This window comes from Hippopotamus amphibius, chromosome 2 (genome assembly GCF_030028045.1).
Source record: "Hippopotamus amphibius kiboko isolate mHipAmp2 chromosome 2, mHipAmp2.hap2, whole genome shotgun sequence".
Taxonomy (NCBI): Eukaryota; Metazoa; Chordata; class Mammalia; order Artiodactyla; family Hippopotamidae; genus Hippopotamus; species Hippopotamus amphibius.
In genome coordinates, this window is record NC_080187.1 from 55767359 (window position 1) to 55779432 (window position 12074).

Genomic DNA, 12074 nt, shown 5'->3' on the forward strand with positions numbered 1-12074 from the left:
GGCCTCCAGTTAGGCTCCTGGCATCATCTCCCCTGGGGTTACACAGTCACACAGGCAGAGTGACAAGGCTGGAGGAAGATGCTCACCATGTAAGAGAATCTTTGTCCCACCTGAGGGTGCTGAGGCTTGAATGCTGGCAGGGGTCTAGGGAGGACACAGGTGACAAGTTCAAGGCTGGCCCTAGGACACTGTCCACTTGTCTAGGAGGAGAGGAGACCACTTGGCAGTAGCAGCCCAGGTCAATAGACCAAGTAAGACCCCAGCCCACCTCAGAGGAGCTTGACCAGGAGAAAGGAGGAGGAGGGAGCCCAGCGCAGGGCCAGGCCCCTCCCTACTCTGCTCTGGGTTCTCAGACCAGGAGGAGGGCAGCCTGTGTGCCCCTCACCTCCTCCACCCCTCCTCTTCTGATGGGGGAGGGGAAGAGTGTTGCTTTGGATGGGAGGGTGACGTTCCAAAGTAAACTGATCGTTTTATTAACTGTGACCTTTTCAGGAAGGAGAAAACCCAATCCGATAGAGCTGTTAAGAGATGGGAACTGTGGTCAGAGTGCATCAAACTGTTTCATGTTTGTGTCTCCAAAGGAATAGAAACTCCACAGTAAACAGATTCCCTGTGTTACACCCACAGTTGAGCATGAGGTTCAGACAGGGAGTGGATTGGGGAGAGGAAACTGGGAGTGCGAGTGTAGACACAATAAGGACAATTTATTTGCAGTCATGCAGAATTGGGATCAAACCCAGGTCTGATTCCGGGGTCCATGGGGCCCTCGCTCCCAGGCTCCCATCTCCGTATCCTCTCCAGACCCATCATTTGCCCGGGGTTTTTCCTCTGTGACAGGATAACTTGGCAAACCCAGGAAGCATGAAATAGACCTAAAGACGACTTGAGAAGGACTTGGGTCTGCAGAATTTATTAATAGCACTGACGATTACCAAATCAGACGATATGGTAGCAGGTAAACGCCAGGCCACACATTTACAAGGCTGATAACGAACTCTCGTTTGCCTCCGACATATCTCAACCCCTTGATCAGAATCTTCCCAGAGGGTGACGTTGCTCAGGGTGGGGTGAGGGGCAGGCGATGGCAGTTTGTGCAGCGCCTCCTGCCCCACCCCCACCTCTCTGAGGCCTCTCTCACCAGTGGTCCACAGTGGCCTTCAGTCAGGTCACGTCCACTCCATGGCTGGGGAGGGGGTCTCAGGCCAGGAAAGGGAAAGGAGACAGGACAGCACCTGCCTCCAGCACCAAAGGAGTAACGATAGTGACCTTCGACTGGTACCAGACAGTCTCCAACAACCTCCTCTTGATCTCCAGACCCTTCAGTGCCCAATTCAATACAAACGAGCACCTGACCCAGCCTGACCGCCAAGCAGGCACATCCCGGCGGTGGGGGTGACAGGTGGACCGCTTACACCAGCCTCAGGTCCTTAAAGAGACTTTGCCCTCTTTGTGAAGGACTTCGTGTACGCACATAAAATCACAGAGATGCACTCACAGCATCAAAGAAGGTGTTCATTCCCCAAATTCAGGCCTGCGACCCCTCTCCAGCTCACCTGCCCAGAGTGCACAAGGTATCATTCTTTCTTTTTTTTAATTAAAAAAAAATTTTTTTTGGCTATGCCCCGTGGCATGTGGGATCTTAGTTCCCTGACCAGGGATAGAAACTGTACCCCCTTCAGTGTGTCTGGGCCTCTGTCGACCCTGCCACGTTGGGGAAGAAACCCAGGGTGAAAACTAAGATAAGCCAGGCTCGGGTATTTAGTGCAGCTTCACCCAGAGTGGCTTGTATTATTCCCCCTTAGTTCACAGGTTCCTCAAGGAAATATTCTTCACAGTTATTTTTTCATAGCTATTTTTCCAGCTTCCACTGCCCCATCCTTGGAATAGCTCCTGCTTTGGCGTCATTTGAGTGATTGGAGACCTACAGTTAAGATCTTCCTAGTAGCAGACACAGAGACATCCCTGCTAAATTTGAAACCTACTTTTGCAAAGAGAGCTCTTCCCTCTCGGCAGCGCTTCTCCTCCAGGGTGCCCCTCGGGGTTTGCTCCCTTCTCTGAGGCTTTCCTGGTGGCTTCAGAGTTTGGGACTAGCCAGCCTCACGCTTTTAGGTCCAAGGGGGAGGCTTTGTTCCTCTGTGCCTACACCTCGCAGGATCCGGCAGCTGCCGCCAGGGGGCACCATGAGTCCCTGTTCCTGGGCTGACAGTGGATGTTGACCTTGAGAGAAGGACCAGAGCTGTGCTCTGGCTCCCCTGATCCTGGGCTTCGCTGCCCCCGCCCCTTCAGTCAGCTGACCCACCCACCTCCCCTTATCTGTCCTCTGGGCCCAGCCCCTGCAGGTGGCCAAGTTGACTTGGCTGATTTGGGGTTATCCCCAGGCAGAGACACCTACAAGGGAAGTGAGGAGGTATCCGTCTTGGCTTTTAAATGTCCCACATCTTTGCATTTGGGGAGGCTTCCGGAGCGGTGATGCATCCTTCTGGGACCCTCAGCACTCACCTGGAGCCCTCCCTTCCTTGGCTGTGCACCTGTGCGGTGCGAGGGCCAGGAGGCCACCCTGAGGGGGGAAGCTGCCCACAGTTCACTCTCTCTGCTTGATGACATTTGCATGTTCCCTTTTGGCCCGTGACCACGCACCCCAAATTCAACTTTGAGAGCCACTTACGACCCAACAGCCCTGATGCTGTACTACGATCTAGCCTCACACTGGCCCAGGGGGACCCCCTTCCTCATCATTCCGGCCAATTTCTTAGCTGCTGCTGGCAGTCAGTGTTCACTGTTAGAAGTACAGGCTCTGAACCTCAGCACCCACAATTTCCTGAGTCCCCTGAGATGAAGAGAGTGTTTGCCACTGAGGCTCACGCTACGCGACGCTTGGACCTGAGGACAGTGCTGGGAGAGAGGGGAAGCCAGTTGGTGGAAACCTGGACCAGCAGTGGCCAGGTGGAGGTGAGGGAGGAGAGAAAAGGTGGATCTAGGTTAGTGATGCCTTCAGGAGCACAATTTATGACCTCAGCACACACTCGATATCAAAAGGATTCTGCAATGAGAATTTGGGGGAAAGGATAGTCTTTAGGCATCAAAAGATCTCAAATCAAACGAAGAGTAAATTATATTCATCAAAAGCCTGATCCAGAAAGGGGACCTGGGTTCTCTGGTAATTAGAAAATCTATTTCCAGAACATTCTTTTGCCTTAGCATTCCAGGAATTGAAGTTTTACTGAACCTCAGGGTTTTGGACTTAAGCCATTGCACTGTGTGTTCCTTAATGTTTGTACTTCTGTCCCTGGGGTAGATGTGAAGGACCATAAAAGCACACAGTAAACATGGCACTCCTTCCAAGAACAGAAATGTCATTTAAAATTTGGAAAATAAAACACTACTCAAAAATTTAAAACACAATTACATAATGGAATAGAATGCAAAATTCATAGATTTTAAAAATTAAATTTAGGACTTCCCTGGTGGCGCAGTGGTTAAGCACCCACCTGCCAATGCAGGGAACACAGGTTTGATCCCTGGTCCAGGAAGATCCCACATGCCACGGAGTAACTAAGCCCATGTGTCACAACTACTGAGCCCACGAGCCGCAAATACTGAAGTTCACACGCCTAGAGCCCCTGCTCTGCAACAAGAGAAGCCACCACAATGAGAAGCCCCGCATACCACAATGAAGAGTAGCCCCTGCTTGCCACAACTAGAGAAAACCCGTGCACAGTAATGAAGACCCAACACAGCCGAAAAAATAAAAAATAAAATGAAAAAAAAATTAAATTCAAGCTATTGAAAATATAGGCATGGAAGTACAAAAAGAAAGAAAGAAAGAAAAAAAATATAGGGCTTCAAGATGTACTTTGGTTGAAACATTTAAGGGCACTGCCTTTCCTAACTTGCTATGTGACATTGGACATCCTCACCTCTCTGAGCCTCTGTTTCCTCATCTGTAGGACATGGGAGTGACACGGACTCTGCCATTTCCCAAGCCTCGGGATTTAGCCTGCCACACTTTTCTGTGTATTCATGTCACCAATCCATCTCTTTCCTTATGTCAGGGTCGTCCAGAGAAACAGAACCAATGTATGTGTTTATGTTAGACTGATTTAAAAGAGTTGGCTCAAGCCTAAAATCTGTAGGGCAGCCCCACAGGCTGGAAATTCAGCCAGGAGCTCTGGAGATAGAATCTATTCTTCTCCCAGAAACCTCAGTTCTTGTTCTGAAGGCCTTTCAAATGGTTGCATGAGGCCCACGTACATTATCCAGCGTAATTTCCTTTACTTAAAGTCAACTCACTGTAGATGTTAAGTGCACCCACAAAATACCTTCAGAACCACACCTAGGTGAGTGTTCGATGACGCGATTCAGGCTGTAGTCCAGTAAGTTGACATGTAACTCCTGTCTACACCTGGTGGTGGTGAGCGGGGCTGGTTTCACGGGGGCTCGGCCTGTGCGGTGCTCAGAAGGCCCCCACGCTGGGTTCAATGCTCTGCTGTCACCCTCTTGACATTCTTTTTTTTTTTTTTAATTGAAGTATAGTCGCTGTCTTGAAATTCTTAATCGTTTTGCACTGGGCCCTGTGAATTACACAGCCGGCCCTGCTGAAGGAGCAGTTCTTGCCCTTGAGGCTGTAGACTTGGGTCCTGAGCCAGCCTCTTTGGGGAAGTTGAGTCCAAGTGGACTGGCCAGGTCTCTGTGGCCGTGCCATTTCCCTGACCCTTCATCACACACTTGCTGGTATTGCTATTTAATGTCCTGTGCACGTTAGTCCTGTCTCCCCGAATTAGAATATAAATTTCTTTGCTTTTATTGGGGTAAAAATATATATAACATAAAATGTACCATTTTAACCATTTTCAGTGTACAGTTCAGTGGCGTTAAGTACATTCACTTTATTGTGAAACCATCACCACCATCATCTCCAGAATTGTTCATCTTCCCCAGCTGAAACTCTGTACCAGTTAAACACTATTCCCCATTCTCCCTTCCTCCCAGCCCCCGGCACCCACGTTCTGTGACTCTGACTACTTTAGGTATCCCACATAATTGGAATTGTACAGCATTTGTCTTTTTGTCTTTTCACATAGCAGAATATTCTCAAGGTTCATTCACTGTAACATGTACGAGGGTGAGTCAAAAATTATCCGCACTCCGGCTATATTAAAACTTCTGTAAATTCTACAGCCAGAGTGTGGATAATTTTTGACTCACCCTTGTATCAAAGTTTCCTTCCTTCCTAAGGCTGAGTAATGTTCCATTGTATGTGTATCCACAACTGATTTATGCCATCATCTCTCAGTGGGCATTTGGGTTGCTTCTACTTTTTGGCAATTGTGAATAAAACTGCTGTGAACATGGGTGTGCGAATATCTGTTTTCTTTTCTTCTGCTTTCAGTTCTTCTGGGTATATGCTCAGAAGTGGAATTGCTGGATCATGTGGTAATTTTATGTTTAGTTTTTTGAGAAACTTCCATGCCATTTTCCATGGCAGGTACACCATTTTATTACATTTCCACCAGCTATACACAAGGATTCCAGTTTCTTCAAGTCCTCGACAAGGCAATACTTGTTATTTTCTGTCGTTGTTGTTTTGATAATAGTAATTCTAATGGGTGTAAAATGACACCTCATTGTGATTTTATTTTCATTTCCCTGATGGTTAGTGATGTGGAGCATCTTTTCATGTGCTTACTGACCATTTGTGTATCTTCTTCGAAGAAATGTGTATTCAAGTCCTTTGCCCATTTTTGACCTGTTGTTTGTTTTTGTGTTGTTGAATTGTAGGAGTTCTTTGCATATTCTGCCTTTTAATCTCTTATGAGTCATATGATTAGAATATAAATTTCTTGGTGCCAAGAACCTTTCTTAAGGTTCTTTTAATTCCCCCAAAACACTTGGCATCTGGTAAATATTCAACAAAAGCTTGGTGAAAGAAGAGCCACAAAATGCGGTAGGTCAGAGGCAACTTGAAACTACGTTTGCAAAAGGAGTATGAAGAGCATTTTCCAGGCAAGTCCAAGATCTGTTACCTCTGGAGGGAAGCCGGGGAATCGTGGAGTCTCCTGCTCTCAAAGGGTTACCTTGGAGATGAAGAGGAGGGAGCAGAGAGTGAATGAACTCTTGGCCTTTATTAAAAAGGAGGCAAGAAGAGTCTCACTCCCCAAATATTCCCTGGAATAGACACGCTGCAGGTTGGGCTATGGGAGGTCAGATGGACAGGTGGACCTCTGGAAGAGGTCAGTCTCAGGGCAGGGGGCATGCACCTGAGCATCTGAAAGACCCTCAAGAGTGAAAGAAAGCAGACCACAGCACATGCGACCTCTGTGCCCAAACACATGCCCGTGGGACCCCTCCCTGCAAGGGTGGGCGGGGGATCCCTGGAGCTCTGGACACCCAACCGGCAGGTGGAACCTGTGAGTAGCTGAATCCTGACTTCCAAGATATACAGAACGTTTGGGGGCTTCTCTGTCTCCTGGGAAACAGGATGTGGTGACTACAGGCTTGGGCTAAAAGGCTGGAGAGGTAAATGGGGCTTTGGTGCTCTTCCTTGTGCCGTAAGGATGGGGGGGGGGGCTGCCCAGATGCAGGCCCCTTGCTGTGGGTCAGAGCAGCTGTGGGTGCCGGGGCAGAGGGCCCGGGGGGAGAGGTCTGTTCCCCATCAGCTGGACACCGAGCCTTCAACCTCATGGGAAGTGGGCCTGGGGGATGGGAGGGGATGGGCTCGACTTGTTTTCTGTTTCTGCTTCAGTAGAACACCTTCTCCAGATACGCGTTCAGGAACATTCCTGTGGGGTCCAGCTTTTCTCGGATGGCACAGAACTTCGGAAAGGCAGGATACATTTTCTCAAAGTCCCTCCGGGTGCAGTTGTGGGCCTGAGGAAGCAACCAGATATAACAGGTCTCGTTCCCTGGAGCCGGCATCTCAGCTGGGCTGCAAACAGGCACCCGTGTCTGTGTGCCTGCATGTGTGACGCTCCTACCCCCCAAGGCACACACAGAGCACGAGCGTGACACGCACGTACTTACCGGCACCCCTGTGTGCACGCACACACATCACATGCCCACGCGTGCATGCAGGCCCATGCAGCTATAATGTAGAGACCCGCAGAGGAGGGAGGAGGGTTTTGGAGAGTAGGGAAGGAGGGTGTTAACAGGCAGCATTAAACTCCCATTCTCTCTGCCACCCGGCAGTGCGACAGTGGAGAGAGCTCTGGCCCCAGCTCTACTGCTAATAAGTAAGTAAGTCCCAGCACCTCTGACAGACCCCTCGTTTCCTGTCTGTTGAACGTACGCGCTGCCTTATCCTGCTTGTAGGGTTTCTATGAGAATTAAATAAAATGAAAGGTGAGGAATTTTTCTGAAAACTCTGAGAGCGTTACAATCACTGAGCTGTTGCAACACAAATGCAGAGGGGAGCTGGGTCTGGTTAGGGCAGTGGAGGCCCTCCTCCCTGGGACTTGCTTAGCCCACATTTCCCCACGTCTGAGCCTCGGGCAAGAAGGGCAACAGGGAAGAGAGGCGCCCTCTGGCGGAAGCCCCGGCTCACAGCAGCTGCCCGGCTGACATCTCGGTGAGGCTCCGCCTAGCGCATCCTACCTTGGCCCAGTGGGGCCTGCCCCCCACCTTCTTCATGATGGTCTCGTAGGCCAGCCAGTAGTCCAGGCGCGGCACGTCCTTGCCGTAAGGCCTGGGGAGGGGGCAGAAGGAGGTGAGGCCTTGTCCCTGCCCAGTCCCTCCCACAGTTACCAGGCGCCTTGCGCGTGCCGTGCCCAGCGCTCGGCTGTGCCCGCAGGACATGGATGGCGGTGACCCAGCACCTTGAGGGCTTTTGCGCAGAAGGATTTGAAAAAAGTTTACATCCTCTTGCATATTTTTTAATTGGCCACTGAAAGTTTTCATGATTTTAAATAATTTTAAAGATGTGTGTGTGTGTATTTATATATACGTATATATATATTTAGTTTAAAGATTTGAATTTTAAATTTAAATATTTTAAAATTTAAATTGAAAAAATTTAATGTAAAGATTATTTAAAAGATATATACACACGCAAATCTTTAAACTAAATAAATATATAAATATTTATATCAGAATCACCTCATTCGATGTATGGAAAGCATGGCCATATAACCTAGTTGGTCAGTCCTTGCTGTGAAGTCAGACTTACTGACAGAAAAAAAGTCTAAGTTAGAATTTGTAAAAACTCAAATGTTATGATGCAGCCCCATGACGACTTTCTCACTTCTGAATTTGCATTCACAGGTAGGAATAAGATAGACAGACAGATAGATGGATGAGGAGTGAGCCTGGCTGCAAGTCTGTCCTTACGGGAAATAAGCCACCTCCCCTACAATACGTGTTTCAGAAACTCTTTTTCCGGCTTCCGGACTCCCCTCCGCAACAGCGACTTCTTGAATTGTCCCTTGGGAGCACCTGAGTTTGGGAGTTTTTATGTGCTGCAGAAATACAGCCTAGTAAGATTCAGGCTGGAAGAGTGTATATTTGTCTTTTACAAAGTTAGAGAAGGGGGATGGGAAGGAAGGTAGACGTGTCTTAAGCAGGAAGTTTTAGAAAAGATGTGTTTCTTAAACTGTGCGTGTCCATAAGCCTCATACTGGAGACCACTGTGCAACTAACTAGGAAAAAATAATGCAGTCGTGAGCATAAGGTATCGGCACAAGGCCTGCTGGGGCTGGTTAAGATGGGCAAATGCATCCCGGTATGATTGTCTTTTCGGCTGAACTGAAACCTGGCCTCAGAATCCTTCTCAACACAGCGTTCCAGGCTCTTGGAATCATTGACTAGGGCAGGCACATGCGACAGCAGAAAGCTGTCATTCCTTCATGTTAACCTCACAAACGATAGCCGTGCATATTAACATTAACATTAATATTACATATTAATTAGTGACTGCATTAACACAACATAGGCTAAAAAGGGTAGCTGTTGGAACTCAAAGGAGAGAAAGATTATTTTCTGCTGCCAGGATTGGGGAAGCCTCCCTGGAGAAGGTGGCATCTGAACTGGCCTTGAAAGCTGGGGAAGGAGAGGGGTCCCTTTGAAGCAGAGGGACCCGTTTCCCCTCCTCCCCCGGCCACCCCCTCCACGGGCCGGTTACCTGTACATGATGATGTTCATGTAGCAGCTGTCCCTCTGGAAGCAGGGGCTCAGCAAGATGTCATCCCCCCGAGCGAAGCGCACCTCCACGGGGTAGTGGGCCACCACCTTGGGGTGCGCCTCCAGCATGGCCTTCAGCTCCAGCAGGGCCTCCTTGGTCTTCTCTCTGCACTCAGCCCGGGGCGGACAGAACCCAGACCTCAGGAAGGGGCCTCCCGAGCTCCCCCGAGGCTCTGCACAGTCTCCCAGCCAAGAGGGCGCCGGGGCTGCCGGTCCCCAGGAGGCCCCTTCCTCAAGGCTGCTCTCAAAGTCCTCCCCATGGACGTGGAGACCTACCTAATGCTCCTGGCCCCACCCCAGGGCCCCCGCACCACCAGGGGCTCCCCTCACGTCTCTGGCCACGGCTGTCTCGTGTCCCAGCTTCCTCTTCTTCAGACAGAGTCAAGTCACTCTGATTCCAAGATTTCTACTTTTTCTAATAGTCTTGCCCCGAGAATCTGGGGGCCCCAGCCCCTAAACATGGTAACAGAGACACCCCTTAAGCCCTGGGCACCATCCCCCCCTTCTCCTGAAAAGGGACAAAGATGGCAATTCAGAGAGACAGCTGCAGGGAGCTGGGCTACAGACCTAGCCTCGGTCCTGTAGGGTTCCCTCTCAATGCAGAGGATGGGCCCCCAGCCTGTCAGGTGGGCTCTGCCAGTCGAGGGACCAAAGGTAAGGGACGGTCTTTCAGAAAAAGAAGATGCCGGCCAGGAAGCCCTATGCTTCAAGCCCAAGCCGGCTGTTACCCCACCTCATGGCTGGAGAGGAGTCAACGGGGAGAGCAGAGGGGATCCCCTGGCTGGTTTCCCCAAGAGGCAAAATGGTACAAGGGAACGGGATGTGGATTCAGGGCCTCCGCTTTGCCCCCCACTAATAACGGGTAGGACTGGGAGCCTGGCTGGCAGTGTACGTGCTAGGGCTGTGGGAGGACCCAAGGGGATCTCTTTGCTGCTGATCTGCCCGCAGGCTAGCCCGCACAGCCCCTACCTGGGGATGGCCCAGTCCTGGACGTGCTGCTTGAAACGGCACTCATAGGTGAAGATCTTGTGGCTGACGTTGCAGTTTTCCTTCTTCCCATTGAACAGGAGCCAGAAGAAAAAGCGATTGATCCAGCCCACGAGGCTCGGAAGGAAGGTGCTGGGTGGGGTGGGCAGGGCAGAGCGGCACGTGACCATTGTATTATCTGGTGGTGAGTGAGTGCCGGCTGTGTTCTGGGCACTGGGCCGAGTCCTTTACAAACCAGGGCTTCATTGTCTATATACTCTGCCATGTATGCCTGGAAATGCCTCCAGGGAATGTGAATATCGCCCTCCACCACTCTCTCCATGACTGCAGGGTGATCCAGTTATGGATTTCAGCCCACATTGTATCCTTCTCTTCCCCTTTAATGACTAGGTTATTTTCAGAGTTTGGGTTTGATGAGAAGCCCAAATTGTGATTAAAAAAAAAAAAAACACGTAACATAAAATTTACCATCTTAACCATTGTTTAAGTGTACAGTTCAGTATGTTAAGAATATTCACATTGCTGTATGGTGCATCTCCAGAATCTTGCAGAACTGAAACTCTGTCCCCACTAAACAACTGCTCCCCATTGCGCCCTGCCTCCAGCCCCTGGCAACCCCCATTCTTTTTCCTGTCTCTATGAATTCGACTACTCTGGGTGCCTCATGTAAGTGGAATCACACAATATTTGTCCTTTTATGTCTGGCTTATTTCACTTAGTATAACATTTTCAAGATTCATTCACAGTGTAGCACGAGTCAGGATTTCCTCCCTTTTTAAGGCTGTATAGTATTCCATTGTGTGGATATACTCCATTTTGCTTATCCAGTCATCCATTGGATACCTGGGTTGCTTCCACCTTTGGCTGATGTAAATAATGTGGCTGCGAACACAAGCGTGCAAATATCTTTGAAACTGTGCTTTCAATTTTTTCTGACATATACTCAGAAGTGGATTTTCTGGTCAAATGGAAATTCTATTTTTAACTTTTTGAGGAACCTCCATACTGTTTTCCATAGTGGCTGCACCATTTTATACTCCCACCAACAGTGCACAAGTGTCCCATTTCTCCACATCCTCGCCAAAACCTATCATTTTCAGTGTTTTACCATCACACACACACCATAACAAACGTCTTTGTACTTATATCCTTACCAGATTGTTGGGGCAAAGGGCAGGCAGAGTTTTAACTTTAGCAGGTAGCTGCCAGTTTAATTTACATAAGGACTGTAGTAACTTGCCCTCCTTGCACACCTGGCCATCCTGGGAGGGCTTGATTGTTGTAAGTAGCCAATGGGGGCCAGTGTCATAGGATGGGGGCTGGGCGTGTGGATTCTTGTCTTTGGAAATGAGCTACCCAAGGAGTTGCAAAGGAGGACTCTGCGTTTCTTGGGCCATGAAGGAGCTGTTATCTGGCTTTTTGCTCTGGGAAACTCACTCACCAAGTCACATTCTTCTGAATCTATACTTAACACACAGATAGATTAAAGTTTACTTTTTTGTCTTTAAAAAAGAAGTAAATTTTCACTGTAGATGTGTTGGAAAGCCAAGAAAACAAAATTAGCCTTCTTCTTGCTTCTCCTTCTCCTGCAGGTTTGGGGGGGCAAGGAAGGGTACACGCTGCAGGGGTGGGAGGAGGAAGGGTATACCCTGAAAAGGTGGGTGGGGGGAGGAAGGGGTGGGGTGGGGAAAGGAAGGGTACACAGTGCAGGGTGGGGAGGAGGAAGGGTACATGCTGCATGGGATGTGGTGTTGGGGGAGGACACTGTCTCTCTCAAGGCAGATGCTCTCTGGTGTTTCAGGCCAGCCTGGCCATGGTGGGCTCCACTGGCCCCAGGGCCCCAGGCTGTTCTCAGCACAGGAGCTGCGCTTGACCCTGCCCTGGCTCACCCTCCAGGGATCTGTTCCCGAGAGAGC

The 12074-nt window shown here is 49.6% G+C and overlaps 1 protein-coding gene across 2 annotated transcripts in view; it reads right to left on the reverse strand.

The window, feature by feature from the left end:
- Positions 1-6103: 6103 nt before the first annotated feature.
- Positions 6104-12074, reverse strand: part of LOC130845437 (L-gulonolactone oxidase) — a 29471-nt gene continuing 23500 nt past the window's right edge. Inside the window, exons 9-12 of one of the 2 annotated variants that reach the window (XM_057722642.1) lie at positions 10141-10290; positions 9113-9277; positions 7591-7681; positions 6104-6867 (exon numbers count right to left, since the gene is read on the reverse strand). In XM_057722642.1, coding sequence (XP_057578625.1) covers positions 6739-6867; positions 7591-7681; positions 9113-9277; positions 10141-10290 — 535 coding nt within the window. In that variant the 3' untranslated portion in view covers positions 6104-6738. The remainder of the gene's footprint in view (positions 6868-7590; positions 7682-9112; positions 9278-10140; positions 10291-12074) is intronic. The other variant, XM_057722644.1, reaches the window with a different exon arrangement.